At 39.5% G+C, this 21,120-nt stretch overlaps 1 protein-coding gene across 3 annotated transcripts in view; it reads right to left on the reverse strand.

Moving 5' to 3' along the window:
- Positions 1-21,120, reverse strand: part of FGF14 (fibroblast growth factor 14) — a 636,375-nt gene that overhangs the window by 113,364 nt on the left and 501,891 nt on the right. For all 3 annotated transcript variants that reach the window (XM_061435331.1, XM_061435330.1, XM_061435332.1), the window contains exon 2: positions 508-618. In XM_061435331.1, coding sequence (XP_061291315.1) covers positions 508-618 — 111 coding nt within the window. The remainder of the gene's footprint in view (positions 1-507; positions 619-21,120) is intronic.

Below are 21,120 nucleotides of genomic sequence, written 5' to 3' on the forward strand. Positions count from 1 at the left end.
TTAATGATAACACAGTTATCATTAAGAAGCTACACACATGTACACCCGTGGCTGATTCATGTGAATGTATGGCAAAAACCACTACAATATTGTAAAGTAATTAGCCTCCATTTAAAATAAATAAGTTAATTTACAACAAAAAAAAAGAAGCTACAGGTCTCACAAAAATAAAACTTCCAAAGTAAATAGGTAATCAACTTTCATCTGAATGCATTAGTGCAATTACTTTGATGATAATGAGATTCAAGTAACAATAACACTGGATATGACAACTGCTTGGGGAAAAACCTGAAAAGATGAATAATTCTCTTAAAATGACAGGTGTCTTTAGTGGCTCTGTGAATATTTCTATCCAGGTGGTCCAAAGAGAATTGTCAATGGCATTCTAGGGTATAACATTTGTAAAAATGAAGGCACGTAACCCAATATTTGCAACTGTACTTGGAAAGTCACGTAGGCAGCAGCGTGTCCACCGACTGTGTGAGCGGTGGCCTGGGGGTCACTTACTAGAATTAGTGCTGTCCTCCTTGGTCCCGTCGAGAGCTCCATCGGGGTGCATTTGCAAGTAGTAGCCTTGCCTGCAATATAACCTGGTCACTATACCCTTGAGCTGGGGATCTGAAAGGCAAACACAGAGGTCATAAGCCTCACAACGCATCACAGTGGAGTTTCTTTTTTCTTCCCTGCTTCTTTTCTTTCTTTCTCAGAAGTAAGAGGGTATTTTATAGAAACATTTTATAGAAGCACCTTTTATTTTATGTTTCCCAGAAATGTCTCTGCATTTCTCAAACCTGGAAGATGCTGATCACAGGAGGTGAAGAAAATGCCGTCGTAAACTTATTTTTCGTAAAGTCGTAAAGCCAGAAACTTTAGATAACAGGTCATTAAAAAAAACTGACATGTATGTATTTAAATAATTAGTTAAAATGATTAAACTACTTAATCTATTTAGCTATGAGCTAAGTCCTAAACTAACTAGCTTAATAGTTTAAACTAATATCATTCAGGATGGTGGGACAAGAATTTTGCAAACTCCTGGCTTTAAGAAACCATATCAAAGGCTTTTTAACAGAATTTTTTTTTTCACTTAACTTGACAAGTAATCCCCAAATGTGAAAAACTTTTATTAAAAAAAAAAAAAAGCCATACTAACATTTGGTACACATTCTCAGAAAAAGCCCTGATATGGAGGGTGTTTCCTTGTTGCTTAAACAGTCACCCTAACTTGCACAGAAGTATTGTGTACTTAGAGGTGATCCACAGTAAAATGTGAAAACCAACTTCTGAACTCAGGGCGAGACACAGTAACAAACCTAAGCTCTCTGGCCATCAGTCAGTCAGTTCAGTCGCTCAGTTGTATCTGACTCTTTGCAACCCCGTGGACTGCAGCACGCCAGGCTTCCCTGTCTGTCACCAACTCCCAGAGTTTACTCAAACTCATGTCCATCAAGTCAATGATGGCATCTAACCACCTCATTCTCTGTCATCCCCTTGTCCTCCTGCCTTCAATCTTTCCCAGCATCAGGGTCTTTTCCAGTGAGTCAGTTCTTTGCATCAGGTGGCCAAAGTATTAGAGTTATACTGCATTCAGTATTGCATTCAGCTTCAGCTGAATCTCCAATAATCTCTGGCCATAATCCAGACCAATTAGATGAATTAGACAGATAATCCTATATAATTTATATAACCACAAGGGATAGTAAAATTATACACTATGGATTTTTATTCTTGTCTCAAATGGCTTAAGCTCAAGGACAGTGGAAGTTTATTAAAACTAAAAGGAAAAATACACAGTAACAGACTGCTCATTAGATGATTCATAGAAGAGATAGCCAGTCTAGTGATCCGGTGCTTCACAAAGAGCCAACTGTACCTTCAAAAATAAATATTTGCATGTAGCTTTTCAAAGGTCACCACCATCTCATGACTCAATTTGATGGGAGACATCAGAATCCTCCCCATGGCAACTAGCATGTCTCCACAACCCCTGAATGAGACATGCAAATGTGATCATGCTGTCAAAACAGGCAGTTGTTACAGAATGATGAAACCGAGCATGTTGTAATTGATCAAAAAATGATGGATGGCAAACAGGTGAACACACACAAAAAAATGTGCAAAAACAAACCAAAAAAGCTGTTCAAAACAGAATATCCTCAGCCTTTTGTCTAGTTCTCAAGAAACTAAAAAGAATGACAGCATCTGTTTCTATGTACATCTGATGTATCTGATCATTTGAGAAATGCCCCCATGGCACAGATTTTCTTCAAAGATACTGTGATATTGAAGAATCTGGAAAATAATGCATGAAAACCACAGCATGGCAGCATTCATGTAATCAAGCATGTCAGAATACAGGTGTTCTTGGAGGAGTAGGATTTTAGAAAGAAACACCTAAGTGATTATTAAGTAGTAAAGACTCTGCCTGCAATGCAGGAGACCCGGGTTCCATCCCTGGGTTGGGAAGGTCCCCTGAAGAAGAGAATGGCAATCCACTCCAATATTCTTGCCTGGAGAATCCCATGGACAGATCATGGGGTCACAAAGAGTCAGACATGACTGGGTGACCAACACTCACACTAAAAGTGACTATTACAATTGTGTCATGCATGTTCCTTGTGTGTGTGTGTTCAGTCGCTTCAGTTGTGTCTGACCCTATGGACTGTGGCTCACCAGAATGCTCTGTCTATGGGATTCTCCAGGCAGGGATACTTAAGTGGGTTGCCATGCCCTTTTCCAGGGTATCTTCCTGAGCCAGGGATCGAACCCACGTCTCTTATGTCTACCTGCACTGGCAGGTGGGTTCTTTACCACTAGTGCCACATGGGAAGCCCCGTATGTTCCTTACTCTGTAGTATATAACTTAAAAAATCACATAATTCTAACATGTGCCTAAGTGAACCTTACTCTGCTCATCACCCAATAAGTACTATGAACCTTCAAGTACTGAGGATTTTTCCTAGTTTTGCTGTATCATATTTATGCTTGTCACTGGAAGCAGGTAGCCCAGAAAAAGAAGGGAACAAAAGTGAAAAGGTGCGATAGGGGTGGCAATGCTTAGTTGCCATGAAAACATACAGAGCATTTCAGAGACAGAAAATTTTTTCTGCAAAAGCTTTATGTTCTGGATCACTTACTTTTAGTAATCCTATATTTTAGCTATGATATCTTCTGGACTTGAATTAAGTATACCAGGCAAGAAAGTGAGAAGACAGGTGACCCTCACAAGTCCCTTCACACTTACAGAGAGCCCCCTTCTCCTTTGTTTCTTCTATTAAAAAGATAGCACAAGCACTGGAGAGAAGTGGAGAAAAGCGAAGCCTTGTGCATGGCTGGTGGGGGTGTAAACGGGTGCGGTCACTGCGGGAAACAGCATGGAGGTTACTCACGCTGATGAGTGAAACTGACCAGCATGAAAACTGAGCCACAGGCTCCAGAGATCCCACTTACGGGTATGTATACAAAGGAAATGGAATCAGGATCTCAAAGAGCTATCTGCACCCCCGTGTTCACTGCAGCATCATTCGCCACAACCAAGAGGTGGAAACGACCCGTGTCCATCAGCAGATGAATGGACACAGAAATGCGCGGTGTAGATGCACAGTGGAATATTATTCAGTCATAAGAAAGGAAACCCTGCTATTCGTGATAACAGGACTGAACCTGGAGGACATTAGGCTAAGGAGCTAATTTGTAACCCCACCTCATGCCTGCCAAGAAATTACAAGTAAAAGACAAAATTGTATTTTTGAGTTCTTATTTAATTTCAAGAAAAGAAAACCAAACTGATTTCTATTTATCTGCTTTCACAGTATTTGTTTTTTCTTTTTCTTTTTAGAAACCATAGTAATACTGACTGTTCTTCTCAGGTGCCACAATTAACTCACTGAATTTTCACCACAGTTTACTTACAAAATGGGAAACCCATTTTGATAATGAGAAAGTAAAGACACAGCACAATGAGGTAATTCGACAAACAGCACATGACTAATAAGTGCAAAGCTGGATTGACGTGATCCTGCCCACTTAGCCACTAAATTATGTAGCCTGTAAAAATTGAACAATCAGGCTAAACTATCTTAAACAACTGAAAATGAAATGCAAACATCTATTCTTTAAAACTAGATTCTCAAAGGTTATTTTGGGCTGTGTCTAACCCCGCTAATCCTGCAGAGTTGGAGCTGAATCTATAATGTAAAGCCATAACATAAAGCTAGAGATGACCAAATTTCCTGAAAATCTCTTCTAAGATCTTTCCCACTTTGCCATTGACCACATTTCCAATAAATCTCCATGCATGAAATCCTCATCAAAATCATAAATATAAGACTAAGTTTAAACTTCCTACAGTATCATTTTCACTTTAATTCCTCCATCTCCATCAACTTCAGTCAAAGATCCACTCTGACTTGACCACTGATGTTAATTGTTAACCCCCTCAGATTAACACCATGTTTGCCTTTTATATTCCATCCAATGAGTTGCCCAGTTCCTATAGACACTGTCTTCAAAATCTCTCTCACTGTTTTCCCTTTCTCTGTTTTCACTGCCAGCAAGTGTTCAGCCCCTCATGGCCTCTCCCAGGCCATGCAGAGTGCTGTTCTTGTCCATCAGATCAGGAAATAAGCAGCAACTCTCCAACACCCACCAAATGTCTCACTCTGCAGCAGCAGGGGCCCACCTACCTGCCTGACCTTGGTTTCTATTGTTCCCCTGCCATCTTCAGCATGTAGCCCACCCTGGGTCACTGGGTTGTTCTGACTCTTTGCAATCCCACGGACTACAGCACATGTGGGCTGCCTACAAACATCCCATGGTCTCCCACATTGATTCCGTTCCCGCAACCTTACTTGTCTCAAATACGCCCACTTGTGTAGAGACGTGAGACTCTGGACTGGGAGTTTCACGAGGAAAAGTGAAATGTACAGTATTGCCCACCATGGCATCTCCTGGGTCTGGATAAATGAGAGCCTTGCACTATTTCCTTTGTGAATGAATACTAACAAAGATGTAATTTTTCCAGTAAGTTCATATTGCAGGTAAGAGTGAAACCTGGAACAACATGAAAACCAAAACGGCAATCATAGTAAAGGCTTAAAAATGTCCACAATTTTTGACTAGGTAATTTGACTTTTTGGAATTCCAAGTTAAAAATAAGTCCTTAGTGTTTTACAGTTTTGTGTAATAACTTGTGTGTATAACTTGAGCATGGCTATGTAAAACTACTATTCATAGGAAAAATGAGAGACAATATGCCAAAATGTTAAATGTAACTGTACTTTGATGGTTATCAGAATATTTATTTTTCAATATTAATTATTTGTAAAATGTCCAATCATGATGGCATGTTAACTTTATAGTGTTAATGCAGAAACTATAGTAAATCTATGAATGCCTTTGGGAAAGAATGAGTTAAAATAGCATTTTGTACCTACTTGCAAAGAAGATCGCATATGTATATGTAAATCAACTGAACACCTATTACTGCTGTAGATTAACTGGTTGCCCCAAATTTTCAAGAATTCCACTTAGTATTTTCTCATCGTACATAATCACATGTTCATAAAAGCTTTACTGTGATACTCATTTATACAATTGTTCAATGTAGCCCTGTATAGCTTAAAGTCAGTCTTTCAAATAATTAAAACAAACCCTTTCTCCCTAAGCCTAGAATGAAAATATGCAACCAAAAATCACAGCAAAAACAAACAAAACAACAATTTTACTGAGAAAATCACGACATCAGTATGTGCAGTCAGACAAAGGTAAGACCAACCTTCTAGATCTCTGTGCAAGAAGGCTCTAAGCCTTCATTTTCTTACTTTACTTCCAGTACAAGTCTCAGCTTCCATCTATAATAATACATGCTGAACCCATCTTGACTCTTTGAGAGAACAGTTAACAAAAAAAGAAACACAAAAATCCCACATAACTGCAGGAATGGACAGGATCCAGAATTTGCAAATATTTAAAGCAAACAGCATCCAAAGTGGGGCGGGGGTGGGGAGGTGCTTCTCCCCATGCAAGGTTTTGCAAGATCGCACACTGCCATGGATGAAGAAGACCCAGTGGTAGAACTTACTGTTGTTATTACCTCCAAAAATGACAAGGAACTTAAGCATGGATTGACATTGGTATCTTCAAAGTCACATGTCACATGCTACATTAGATCCTTGAAGTATGTGGGACACGTGGGCCATCCCATAATACTGAGGGGCTGGCCCAGTGACCCTGCCTCTCAGCCACTGTTTCCAATGAATGCTTTGCATAGGTTGAAATTCACGTGTTCCTGGTTAAGTGGCTTATAAATTATATTATCTAGTTTAAATAAAATTAGGATAGTCGAGGGGAAAAAAAAAATCCCAGAGATAATATGGGTCAGAGGTGAAATTAAAAAATAAGAAAAACAAGCTAAAGCTTAACATCAAGAAAAAAAGGAAGATGATGTATATTCTATGTGGATTATGTGGCTAAAAGAAAGGATGAAAATAAGAAATCAAAACAATGATGATCTATTTAGATCTCACATGACCTCAGCCAAAGGATTTTAAAGGTGTTTAGAAGACAATGTAAAATGCATCTACTATAATAAAAATGGAGTGTCATCCTAAATAAGTGTTATGACTTGAGACATAAAAGAGTGGAAGTATTGCTTGTATGAAATAAACTTATATTGAGGTGCCTGCTCACTTTTTTCATTAAACTAATGGGACAAGAAGATTTGATGATGAAGTACAAAAAAATAATTATTTTGTTTTCAATAATGATATAGCCCAAACTCCTATAACTTGGACTCTCAATTAATAATTGAAAGACGAATCAATATCTGAAGTCCTACACCTATATTTTAGTTAGCCATATAAAAATGCAAAATATTTTCCAACTCAAAAAACTGTTAAGGATCTTTATTCTCTTTTAAAATACTTATGTATCCACAGCATCTTATTCTGCTCAAGAAAATATGAAAACTTAGCCCGTATTAATTATGTTTTTTATTCTGTCTTTTCTATTTGCTGTGCCTGGACACTTCACTGAAAATGTCCTGAGGATACTCCTTGTCTGAAATTCTAGACTAACTATGTTCTCTGATATTAATTAAAATAGAAATAATGAAAACTAATACACATGTATATGAAGAGGAAAAAAAGGTATTTCATAATATATTAGCCTCAACACTTAGAACTGAAAGAAACTCAAGTCAGTCCAACTGCCTTTAGGTGCAAGGAAATATCTAACATTTTTAATTAAAACAATCATTTTATCAGAAGTAGGTTCATCTAAATAAATCACTGTCACAAATTATTTTCACAAAATGTTCTGACTGACAGAAGAGAAATCAGAATAACTCTTAAGATGATGTATACATTTTAAATCATTTAAACTAATAACAGTATGGCATGGATTTTTATGTGGCAAATATATAAATGGATATACACATGTACTACATTTGTTTACTCATAAACCTTGGTACTAGTTACAATATAGGTTCTTCAGCGTCACTCCTCTATAGCTATGGAAAATCATATATTTTTTAACAGGGTAAAAGGCAATTTTGGGAATATACATTTTTGTGGTAGATCTAATTAGATTTTGGCACTCCTAGCAGCAGAAAATAGTATTGTGAATAATTTATCCAAATCCATAAATTATCATATACTCCAATCATAAAAATAAAACATGCCCAGGAACTCTTCCAAAGGGCTGGGAAAAAAAAAAGGTGAGAGCACTAAGGAAAATGATAAAGAAAACTGAAGGTGGGAAAATCTGCTATATCTTTCTGTTAATTTCTGAGACTGGTACTCACTTTCCTCTTGGAACTGACCCCATGCCACCCTCAGAGCCTCACTCCCCTGGGAACCTTGTTTCAGCTATTTCAGAATTGTTACTCAACCCACCAACCCAATCCAATGCATTATCATGTCTGCTGAATTTTAACTGCTGATTCTATAGTCTACAGTATCTTCTTCACCTCTGCCTACCAGAATCCTTTGCCTGATGGTATTAGGGATACAATCTTGCCTGAAAATACAGTTCTTGGGCTCAGCGAGCTTGCTGTCTATTGAAAGGAGAAGAGGTGAACTGTAATACAAATTTACATCAATTAATCATGCGTTAAATTATTGGATTTACATGTCTGTCTGCCCAGCAAATACATTATACATCTTTTAATAATTTGCATCATGTATTATTCAAAGTAGCCTGTCACTATGCTTTGGACAGAACAGCTGCTCAACAAATATATATTGAACTGAATTTATTTTCTGTTGGTTTTTTCAGATCGATAAGTTCTAAATGGAATTCAAGACAAAATGCATTTTTCTATATCTTATTTAAGACTTAGAGGAGTAGAGTATACTTGAGATGAAGGCAAAGGTAAATGTGGGTTCTTAAAGGGAAACACCACAACATTTTAAGCAGTTATTTTTTTCCAAAAATTATTTTGGCCCAAAAATTCCCTCTAGGTAAAATATACTAAAAAAACAATAGTAGGTAAAGCCTTTCTTGGGGAAATGTCTGAGAAGATCATTAAAAGGAAGGCAAGCAGTAAAGATCCTGCTTAATATTTGACCCTAAGCTCTGAGAAGCAGATGGACCTTGAGCAGACCTAGGTATCTAGGGATTCCTGGTACAATGTTGACCTTTTCGAATATTCAGGGTCTATAAGTTCCAGAAAGAAGCACATCTTTCAAGCTCAGTTAGAAAAGCACCCTATTCCAATGCCATTCAAAATCTTAGCAATATAATTTCAGTAAGGACATATTACTAAATATATTGTTACTAGAACATTCCATATTTGCTCAGCCAGTCCCTAAATATTTAATAACAACCTCTTTTCTATTTCTTTATGATGGGATTATTTTCAATTAAGAAAACCACCATGGGAAAAATTGCTGCAAACCTCCTTTGGAATGATGGATCAAGGCAATGGCACCCCACTCCAGTGCTCTTGCCTGGAAAATCCCATGGATGGAGGAGCCTGGTGGGCTGCAGTCCATGGGGTCGCTACAAGTTGGACACGACTGAGCGACTTCACTTTCATTCTTCACTTTCATGCATTGGAGAAGGAGGTGGCAACCCACTCCAGAATTCTTGCCTGGAGAATCCCAGGGACAGGGGAGCCTGGTGGGCTGCCATCTATGGGGTCACACAGAGTCGGACGCGACTGAAGCGACTTAGCAGCAGCAGCATCTTGAAACACTCCCAAGTTCTGTGTTTAACTTATGATACCTTGGCACAATAAACACACACACACACACACACACACACACCCCAAACAGCACAGAGTGAAGAAGTTTTCACTTCGCCATATATGTGGCCAAAATCTCATTATTTTTAATGGACAATCCTTTCACTTTCTACTGCTCAACACAAAAGCCATTTTATGCTTATTATAATACAAAATATAATTGCATATTATTAATCAGGCCTCTTACTGTGTTCTTCATAAAGTTTGAGACTAATCAGATGTAACTGAATGGCTTAAGGAACAAAGGCCCAAGAGTATTATTAGCATTTGCTAATATTTTGTAGTCAAACACCATAATGAGCAAATTTCAATGCTGGAAATATGACTGAAAAAGAATGTGAATGCTATATGAGCTATACACCACAATCTGAGAGAGCTTAATAATTATGCAGAATTTCTTTAAAAGTCAAAATGACTTCTATTTCTGACCAAGAAAGAATAATGAGGACCAGACGTACTCTCTAATATGAAACAACAAAAAAGGACAAATTGAATTTTGCAAGACACTGGATACCAGGAAATGAAGGACAGAGGTTTCCGGGAGATGGAAAAGAAATAAGGTGAGCTCTTTTCTTCCCGGATTTTAAAGGCTTAGAGAGGTTCCAGGACCTGGTGAAGGAAGGGGAGCCCGGTGGACTCTCTAAGTTGAGATGGAGTTGAGTCCAGGGAAAGGAGAGGGTTGCAGAGGGATAGAATTTCTGGGATCTACATAGGGTCTCCTTCGGTCTTCAGCTGAGTACTAATGGACAACTGCACATGAGGAGACCACTCCAGGCTGGGCAAAGTCATCCGAGAGGAATAGAGGCAACAGTGCCTCACACACACACAAGACCGGAAACAATGCCTATTCCCACTAGCCGGACTGGAAAAACTCATAATTCATGGGGCAATGAGCAGAGTATAAATAAGAGGCTTGCCTCTGTAGGAGGAGAATTAGCTTAGTCTGAGCAATGCTTCAGTCTCCCCTAACAAATTCTGAAAGCAAGAGCATACTGTTTCTGAGTAACTTAACTGCATCCCAGAATAAGTTCAAGAACATTTGTAGGAATACAAAAATATCTAACATTCAGGGAAGCAAAATTAAAAGTATTTGGAATCCAATAAGAAAATGCAATAAAGCATGCAAAGAAGCAGGGGATCTGACCCATAACAAAACGGAGAATCAGTAAATCAAAACTGACCCAGAGCTGCCCCAGATGTCGGAATATCAGACAGGGACATGCAAACAGTCTTTACAACTCTATACCTTCCACACATCCCAAAAGTTAAATACAGATACAGACAGCCCAGAACAAACTTTGATGGGTGAAAGCTGCATTTCATGAAATGAAGAAAAAAATTCGGGGAATGGCATTAATGGCAGATTAAACTAATCACAGAAAAAGTGGTGAACTTGGAGACACAGTAATAGAAATGATTGCAAATGAAACCCACGAGAAAACAGAATTCTAAAAAGAAATTAACAGAGCTGTCAGATAACTTTAAATGATTGGAGATATGTCTAATTGGAGATTCCAGGGAAAAGTACCAAGAGGGCAAGAAAGAAAGATATTTGAAGAAATAATGGCTGGAAATTTCCAAATTGATGAAAACAATAAAGCCAAAAATCCAAACTGCTTAACACATTCCAAAGACAGGAAACATGAAGAATACAATACAAAGACACATCGTATTGAAAGTGCTTAAAACCAGTGATAAAGAGCTCATTGCTTCTTTCCCCAAGATCTGTGACTACTTGGAGACTGGTGAAGAGACTGGGAGGAGCAGGGGTTAGGAGTACAAAGGGGCATAAGGAAACCTCTGTGGTGACAGACATATTTATAACCTTGAGTATGATGATGACGTCACATGTTAAAACTTATAAAATTATACACTTTTAAATACAGATAATTTTTATGACCATTATACCTTAGCAGAGTTATTAACAATCAAAGTAAAAGGATAGAAAACAGTATGCCATGCTGGGAATAATCAGACTATTAATCAAGGACAAAATAGATTTCAAGGCAAAGAATCTTACAATACATAAGGAAGGATCATTTCCTAATGATAAATAAGTCAATTTAGGAAGAATGCATAACAATCCTGAATGTTTTTGCATCTACTAACAGTGTTTCAAATACATGAAGTAGAAACCAATAGGATTTGAGGGAGAAATAGAAAACTCTGATTTGAAAGTCAGAAATTTCAACTGTATTCTCAAAAAGAGAGAAAAAGTAGGAAAAAAAAAAGCCCCTAAGGCTTAGAGTATTATATGTTAAATTTAACACGCTCAGTTAATCACTAGAAAGTATGATTCACTTCTTTCAGAAACTAGAAATGGAATTCTCTAAATTTAAGGAATCTGAAAAGCAACAACTATTTGACTCACTCAAAGACTTTTTATAGCAGGCCATACAAATTTGCACTCCAGCCATCATTACATTATCAGAAGTTGAGAATTAGTGTAACAAAAAGGAAGATATTAAAGAATCCAAGGTCATCTGTTGAAATTAAAGTGCACTCTTGTTTAATAGAGTCTTCCCAGGTGGCTCAGTGGTAGAGACCTGCCTGCCAATGCAGGAGACGCTGGTTTGACCCTGAGTTGAGAAGATCCCCTGGAGAAGGAAATAGCAACCCACTCCAGTATTCTTGCCTGGAATATCCCATGGAGAGCCTGGTGGGCTATACAGTCCATGGGGTCGCAGAGTCAGACATAGCATACATTGTTTAATAAAATTCAGCATGCAAAGCCTTTAGTGAAAATTATATTGGATTAGGATATGTCATATTCATATGAACTATGAATACAGGAATTAGAGCAGAAGTATAGTTTTATTAGCTTTCTTATGAGAAGGCATAGAGCAGTAAACTGGGAATTTTACATGAAAAAAAATGGTGTTTTCCATTTTTTAGCACACATTTGCTTTACAGCCAGGAAGCATTTCCCTAAATGTGTTATGCCAAGAAAATAATCAGGACAGGGGGAAAGTTTTTAAAAGTAACTGTAGGTAACAAGGACTGATCAATACATTCTCCAGAGTCGAGGTTCACACTTTAGTGTTTCAGAGCAGATATTTAAAACCCACTTTGCCTGTTTACACCTAGAACTACAGAGGCAACTCCGTCTAATGGGCAGAGTTGTAAGAATAGATGGAAACAGTACCAGTCAATACTTGGTTTACTTCTATTTAAGGAAGATGCAAATAGCTGAGGTGTGCTTCCTTCTAAAATTTCTGTTTCAGACTTTGTCTCCCAGCTACTTCTCAGAGAAGATGAAAGTTGTAAAAACCCTTCTGTTAACAATGTCAGTCCTCCTGGAAACTCCAGAGCAGCAGGGTCACAGGCAGGAAGGAGAAGGCATTCGGGGTACTTATTCATCATGTAAAGTCACATTGTCACCTTTAACTAGAGAGGGAAAACACTGAAGCCAGTGGTTATGAAAATAAATGAAAACACACAGACACAGTCTCTGAGAAATCAAGGTGGAAGTTCCATGAACAATGATGTAGAATTTGGTCTTGAATTTAGAGTTAAGCTGTAGACAACCCAGGTGTATTTTAAAATTAAAATGTAGTTCATTCACAATGTTTTGATAGTTTCAGGTGTACAGCAAAGTGATTCAGTTACCTATATACACATGTGTGTGTGTGTGTGTGTGTGTATATATATATATATATATATATAATGATTGCTCCTTGGAAGAAAAAGTATGACAAACCAAGACAGCATATTAAAAAGCACGTGAGAGTTGGACCATAAAGAAGGCTGAGTGCTAAAGAATTGATGCCTCTGAACTGTGGAGATGGAGAAAACTCTTGAGAGTCCCTTGGACTGCAAGGAGAACAAACTAGTCAATCCTAAAGGAAATCAATTCTGAATATTCATTGGAAAGACTGATGCTGCAACTGAAGCTTCAATACTTTGGCCACCTGACGCAAAGAGCTGACTCATTGGAAAAGCCCCCGATGCTGGGAAAGATTGAAGGCAGGAGAAGAAGGGGATGACAGAGGATGAGATGGGTTGGATGGCATCACTGACTCAATGGACATGAGTTTGAGCAAGCTCTGGGAGATGGTGAAGGACAGGAAGCCTGGCATGCTGCAGTTCATGGGGTCACAAAGAGTCAGACACGACAGCAACTGAACAACAACATATGTATATATACACATATATATTAGGTTCTTTTTCATTATAGGTTATTACAAGTTATTAAATGTGTGCTGTGCTCTACAGTGTAAGTGAAAGTCACTCAGTCGTGTCCAATTCATTGCTATCCCATGGACTATACAGTCCACGGAATTCTCCCTGGCCAGAATACTGGAGTGGGTAGCCTTTCCCATCTCCAGGGGATCTTTGCGACCCAGGAATCGAACCCAGGTCTCTCGCGTTTCAGGCGGATTCTTTACCAGCTGAGCCACAAGGGAAGTCCTACCGTAGGTCCCTGTTGTTTATCAAGCCAGGCACATTTTAAAGGGAGGTTCATCCACTCAAGTCTGAGAGCAAGTTTGCACGGACTTACACTTTTTATTCTTTTTTTTTTTTTTGTATTTCCATTTTCTTTTGGTTCTACTTCAACTTCACAGAGTTATAGAGTCATAGTATGCTAATTTAATAAGCAATGTTGCAGTTTGGACATGTTTTCAGGGTGCCGAGTGGGCAGGAGGAAGAGAAGTCTGTGAGAAGTTGGTTGAGAGTCAGCCTCCTTCCGCCCTCCCCCACCCTTCCAAATGCACGCTTGAGTCTTAAGTCCTGATTTCCTCTGCTTAAATTGGATTTGTGGTTTGTGGCTTTGGCATCACATTCATACTTTTAATTTCTATAAAAAGAAGAGGGAAAAAAAAACCCACTGGGAAAGGCATTACTCAGAGAGCGCATTTTGACACAAGTCCTTTAGAGATGGGACAGAGAACTACTTCTCGCCCGTCCCCACTGGTTCTGTGTGCTCACATCCACTCTTTTGCTTTCTTCAAGACACAAAGTTCTTCTTCACCCCAAAGCGTTTCTGACCTATAACTGATTTGCTCTGCGCCCTGGGAAAAAAAAAACAAAACAAAACGCAGTGTCCTGGAGAAGAACCAGACAAGTCGAGGAGCCTGAAGCCACAGAGGAGAACACGATCCACAGTCTGCAGTCACTGCTTAGCGATCCTGGTCGCAGGTGACAAAGAGCAGCACAACCAAGACCAAGAGCTGAGCTTGAAATCACTACACTCAGAAACACCGCTTAAGCATGTGCTTTTTTTTTTTTCTAAGATCATTTCACACAGCCTAGAAATTCCAACATTTTTACCAGTTTTAAAAACCGGCTTCAGTCCTTCAGCCCACCGATACGGAAACAAATGGAAAACTCTTCATTCCATTCCACTTCTGTGTGAAAGACAATGTGAGAACCCAAATTTACTAGGGAGTTTAAGGCACTTCCTTCCTGAAAGAATTTACAGTGTTATGTGGATTTCAAGGTAGATTAGACAGCAAAACTGAAGTGAAAGTTGCTCAGTCGAGTCTGACTCTCGGCAACCCCAGGGACTACACAGTCCGTGGAATTCTCCAGGCCAGAACACTGGAGTGGTTGGCTTTTCCTTCTCCAGAGATTAGACAGCAAACAGCTCAACAATAATAAAAGACTTAATAGTCATTTATGAAAGCCACTGGACAAAGAAGATGGCCATTCTTGATTGACTAGCTGAAGAATGTGGGCTAGAGACATACATACTACCTACTAAGAGCTGTCCTTCTAAACCAACGTGGTTAGTGGAAGACTTCAGAGAGAAAGTGAGGTGTGGGCTAATCAGAGATGGACAGGATGTGGGGATGGAAAGAGACATGGGCTTCTCAAGTCAGGAGAAGGTCATGATGGTACAAGTTTGTGAAGACCTTTTGACTGACAGGCTGGGTTTGGGGGATGTAGGGCTGGTGGCAGGTAAGGCTGCTTGCAGTCTGCAGGCAGCTTTGGGCATCCAGAAAACTCAAGGTGAGCAGCAGGCACACATTCATCAGTGGAGAAAGTCAGCATGCTCTGGGTTTTATTTTTGTTATTTTGTTTTTCTTAGTTGAAAAGTGATCTGATGTTGTAACATTTTAGAGAATGCTATCAACTGCAGACTTTTACTCTATGCACAATCAAAGCTTGGGGAAATAAATTTTAAAAAATTTAATCTGATAAATTAATTTGGCTGTGTTTCTAGATATAAAGGAAATCAGTCCTGTATATTCACTAGAAGGACTGATACTGAAGCTGAAACTCCTATACTTTGGCCACCTGATCCGAAGAACTGACTCCTTGGAAAAGACCCTGATGCTGGGAAAGGGATTGAAGGTGGGAGGAGAAGGGGACAACAGAGGATGAGATGGTTGGATGGCATCACCAACTCGATGGACATGAATTTGAGAAAGTTCCAGGAGTTGGTGATGGACAGGAAAGCCTGGCGTGCTGCAGTCCATGGGGTTGAAAAGAGTCGGACATGACTGAGCAACTGAACTGAACTGTGTTTCTAAATTTCCATATACAAAATTGTAAGCTTTGCTGTAGCACATGTTAGCAAGTTAGCTGTGTGTGTGTGTGTGTAATGAAATTTAAAGGCTGTTGTAGTCTAGTAATGGAAGACTTTTTTTAAACATTTTATTTTGTGTTAAAGCAAAGCCAATTAACAATGTTGTGATAGTTTCAGGTGGGCAGCAAAAGGACTTATCCAAACGTATACATGTATCCATTCTCCCCCAAACTCCCCTCCATCCAGGCTGCCACATAACACTGAGCAACGTTCCCTATACTATATACAGTAGGTCTTTTTAAATGCTGTGACTTTACGTCACTCAAGATCATTCCTACTGACATTTCACAGGGGATTCATTTAAATAATATTTTAGGCAAGCTTACTCTATTGTTTCATGAAGGAGGGAAATGTAATAAAATCATTAATAAAAAAATGTCTAAATCCTTACCAATATTTTTCTGAAATGTGTTAATATAAATAAGCTAAATATATTAGTATCTCCCTGGTCAACTCAAAGGCAGACAACTTTAAAATGCCATGTTTTCTTTTGGATATTACTTTTGCATGGAAAACAGCCAAAAAATACATCTTAAGAGATCTATTTCTACTCACATATGTACAATAACAGGAAAGCCTCACAGAGAATATCAAATAAAAAATAAAGTTTAACTGTCATGAATATTGAAGGAGGACATGGCAACCCACTCCAGTGTTCTTTCCTGGAGAATCTCATGGACAGAGGACCCTGGCAGGCTACAGTCCATAGGGTCTCAAAGAGCTGGACACAACTGAAGTGACTTGGCACGCACGCACGTATGCGTATTTGACGTAGAAACTTCAGTGCGTATTATTTAATTAAATCTTTAGCCTAACCCATATAATACACAAAGAAAACTTGAATCTGTGAACACACAGCATTTGCCTACTCTTGCCCAGTTGGTGAGAGACGAAGTTGATTCTAAATCCTAAAACGTTTTGGGATCTGAAAATGTCTTTGTCTTCTGTCGCCACTTCAGTTACATATACAGGTATTTATCATCTACATCGTTATCCAAACTACTTCCTCTTCCTCCACATCTGTCAAAACATTGCCCTACATCAAGGCCTTGATGTTTAGAAACATCCCCCTGTTTCTAAAATGGTCTCTCACTTTCTCTGTGGGGAAACAGTCTTTGTTTCCTTGATTTGCATATTTTACTAAATCATCTTTGTTGAGTTTTATTTTTTTTAATTTTTATTTTATATTGGAGCATAGTTGATTAACAAAGCTGTGTTAAGTTTCAGGAATACAGCCAAGCGATTCAGTTACACATATACATGTATCATATTCTATTTCAAATTCTTTTCCCATTTGGGTTATTACAGAATATTGAGCAGAGTTCCCTGTGCTGTACATAGGTCTTTGTTGGTGATCTACTGATATTTTAAATATAGTCTCTTCTTACATTTTAGTGCTCAATTTATTTAGATAACACAAGGCAAGTGCCGACATGTGGGATTCAGAGCTTTTCTGGGCAGAGGGTACGGGGCATTCTTGTATGACGGCTTCTTTCTATCCTCGTCACTCTACATCTGTGGGATCCCAGTATCTTCCATTCAAAAAAGCATTTCCTGGCATGCCTAAGAAAATACTGACCTTGTAAAATGGATGAGTGCTGACTTCCAGGGCTCCTGTATGAAACCTTTCCATCTGTTTTGCTCTGCTCTGTGCCAGGGAGATTCATTTGGTCGCTGTTGCTCATTAAGCCCCTCGACTAAAATAGGATCCATAGTTCAGAAGGTCATCGCAGAAAGGCAAAGCTTTAAATACAATTGGAACTAAAAAAACCAAAATCCTCAAATCTCTGAGAGGACAGCATACAAAAAGTTATAACAATATGACTTGTAACAACAAAGCTCTACACCCACACAAGCTATAGGCTGGCACAAAATGTTTCCCAGAGAAGTTTCCTATTCTGCACATTCATGACCGCAGACCTATCCACAGGGAACTCGTCTGATTGGCGAGCAGGATAAGCACCTCACCTTCCAGAGTGTTTTCTCGTCCATAAGAACACACGTGGAATAATGTCAAACCATCAAGGTGAGGCCACCAATGAGATCAGATGTAAATCTGGCACTCAGGAGAGGCCAGGCAGAGGTTAAATTTTCCTTCTCCTCCACTATTTATTTCTTCTGCTCCTTTTATTAGAATTAAATTAGAATCCCCAATCTCCGCTTTTTGTAGTTGTTCAGTTGGTAAGTTGTGTCCAACTCTGTGCAACCCCATGGACAACTCAGTAGGCTTCCCTGTCCTCCACTATATCTCAGAATTTGCTCAAACTCATGTCCTTTGAGTCACTGATGCCATCCAACCATCTCATCCTCTGTCACCCCCTTCTCCTTTTGCCTTCAATCTTTTCCAGCATCAAGGTCTTTTCCAATGAGTTAGTTGGCTCTTTGCATCAGGTGACCAGAGTATTGGAGCTTCAGCTTCAACATCTGTCCTTCCAATGAATATTCAGTACTGATCTCCTTTAGGATTGACTAGTTTTCTCCTTGTAGTCAAGGGACTCTCAAGAGTCTTCTCCAGCACCACAGTTCAAAAGCATCAGTTCTTCGTCTCTCAGCCTTCTTTATGGTTCAACCCTCACATCTGTACAAGACTACTGGAAAAACCATAGTTTTGACTATACGGATCTTTGTCAGCAAAGTGACATCTCTGCCAGATTTGGTGAAACTAGAAGCAGCAATGCAGCAAGATGGGGAAATACTCTACCCTTTTCTCTGTGCCTCTTCTTTCACAAGGGCTTCTCCAGTCACACACCCCAGACGCCTAGACCCTCACAATGCCCTCACCCGCCCCTCTCCCCAGCTGTATAGAAAATAACCCAATTCCAGATGGAGCCCCTTGACTCCCAGTGTTCAGATGGGAGCATCCCAGGGGAATGTTTCGTAGCGGCCTCCTTTCCAAAAGCACCCGCATGCCTAGAAATGCCAGAATGCATCCTTCCTTCTCCTCACCTCTCTCTGTTTCACAGAGACAATGGTCCTCCTCTTCTGCTGCAGTCCATGGGGTCACAAAGAGTCAGACATGACTGAGCATGCATGCATGCACAGTATAATGGTTAATAATATCAGTGGTTAGCTTGTAAGGTATTTAGACTTTGCACAGTAGGGAAAAGAAAATAAGGAAATAAACAACTCACAGTCACTACAAAGATACAAAATAAATACTTTCTTTTCTACATTTATTCACTGTTTTTAAAAAGCTGTCCCTTATTCAAACTCATAATTTTCCCCTAAGGAAAAGCGCCAGAGAATGATTGGCCAAAAAGTTCATCTGAGCTTTCTGTAAGATGTTACGGAAAAACCTGAATGAACTTTTAGGTCAGTCCACAATATTACATAAAGGATTTTAATATGAAGACTTCCATATGAGTTCTCTTTACATATTCTTTTAAAAAAAAGTGTTGTAGGAGCAAAAGAAAATTATCCTCACCCTAACTGTTTACCATTTAGCCACATATATTATTTGGGCATCAGAAAAGCTAATTAGAATCAAGACTTTCTTAACTTGATAATTCTCTTAACAGCAGAGAGGAAGTGTCTATACTTTGCAATTATGTGGGCCATTGAACATGTAAAGTGAAAGGAATTAAACTTGCTATGACTCACTACCATGCCCCCAAAATACCCCAGTCCTAGTATTATCTGGTTTAAGTGGAAACAAATTTGCAGAAAACAGTGAGGCGATATGGGAATACATGAGCCCTCCAGGAGCAGACTGTACACTTGGACAGTGGGGGTGAGGAGGGTCAGGCACTTATTAGCTGTGTGGTTTGAATTAAACCATAGCCTCCCAAATCTCTCTACATAGTGCATAGAAAAGCTCTTGGCCAACCAATGTCAGAGGATGCTATAAGAACCTCAGACAGCATCTTAAATTGGTAGTTTAGTCACTAAACCATGTCTGACTCTTTTGCGACCCCATGGACTTTAGCCTGCCAGGCTCCTCTGTCCATGGGATTTCCCAGGCAAGCATACTGGCGTGGGTTGCCAGTTCTTTCTCCAGGGCATCTTCCCAACCCAGGGATCAAATCAGTGTTTCCCGCATTGCAGGCAGATTCTTTACCAACCAAGCCATCAGGGAAGCCTTATCTTAAAGTAGTGAAGAGAATATCAAGAAATGATAGGTAAGTGTTCCTGATTAATTGTGTAAAAAAATGAATTTTAGCCTGAGAATACGCCAGGTCATATTCAGAGGATGAGATGGTTAGATGGCATCACTGATTCAATGGACATAAGTTTGAGCAAGCTCTAGGAGTTGGTGATGGACAGGGAAGCCTGGCATGCTGCAGTCCACGGGGTCACAAAGAATTGGACATGACTGAGTGACTGAACTGACTGATGGCAAGTCAGGAAATTAAAACAGGCAAGTGACAAAATCCTGTGGAGATATTTAAAGGATGGCTCTCCAGGACTTCCCTGACAGTCCAGTGGTTAAGACTTTACCTTTCGATGCAGGGGATAAAGGTTCAGTTCCTATTCAGGGAGCTAGGATCCCACATGCCTCGAAGCCAAAACACCAAAACATAAAACAGAAGCAATATTGTAACAAATTTGATAAAGACTCTAAAATGGTCCACATTAAAAAAACCTTTAAAAAATATAAAAAGGATTGCTCTGGTCACTGGACTGATTGTCAGATACATATGATGTGTGTGTTTGTGTGTGTGTGTGTGTGTGTGTGTGTGTGTATGAGTTGCCCAGTTGTGTCTGGCTCTTTGCAACCCCATGGACTGTAGCCCGCCAGGCTCCTGTCTCCATGGGATTTCCCAGGCAAGAATACTGGAGTGGGTTGCCATTCCTTCTCCAGGGGATCTTCCCAACCCAGGAATCAAACCCAGGTCTTCTGCATTGAAGGCAGATTTTTTTACCATTTCAGCCACCAGGGAAGTCCGTATGATGTGTGGAGTTAAAATATTATCCCTGTGGCTGTACTACAGATGGCCCAGCCTTTCTCTGAGGTGGGATCAGAGGGATGGTGAGAATGCATCCAAGTGAGAGCCATATAGGAGGTAGAAATGACGGGCTATTTCAACAATGGCTTGCTCTCTTTATTGGCTACTGGCTTTCTAATGGCAGCCTCTGCATTTTTTCAAATGGCTGTTTCCTACTCATTTCACCATCGTGTCCCTACCCAGTACCACCTTTCCCAGGACCTCCCTGCACCCACAGCTGCATGAAGTTAGCTTGCAAGGTGCTCTCATAATACGTTATGGCCAAGTGCTGCTGTTTCTTTGATTGTGTTACTTGTGATTAGTTCATGGCATTGCCTTGTTGTGGTCAACAAAATATGGTTCCCCAAAGATGTTCACATTCCATTTCCTGAAATCTATGAATGTGCGTGCTAAGT

The sequence above is a fragment of the Bos javanicus genome, chromosome 12 (genome assembly GCF_032452875.1).
Source record: "Bos javanicus breed banteng chromosome 12, ARS-OSU_banteng_1.0, whole genome shotgun sequence".
In the NCBI taxonomy this organism is placed as follows: domain Eukaryota; kingdom Metazoa; phylum Chordata; class Mammalia; order Artiodactyla; family Bovidae; genus Bos; species Bos javanicus.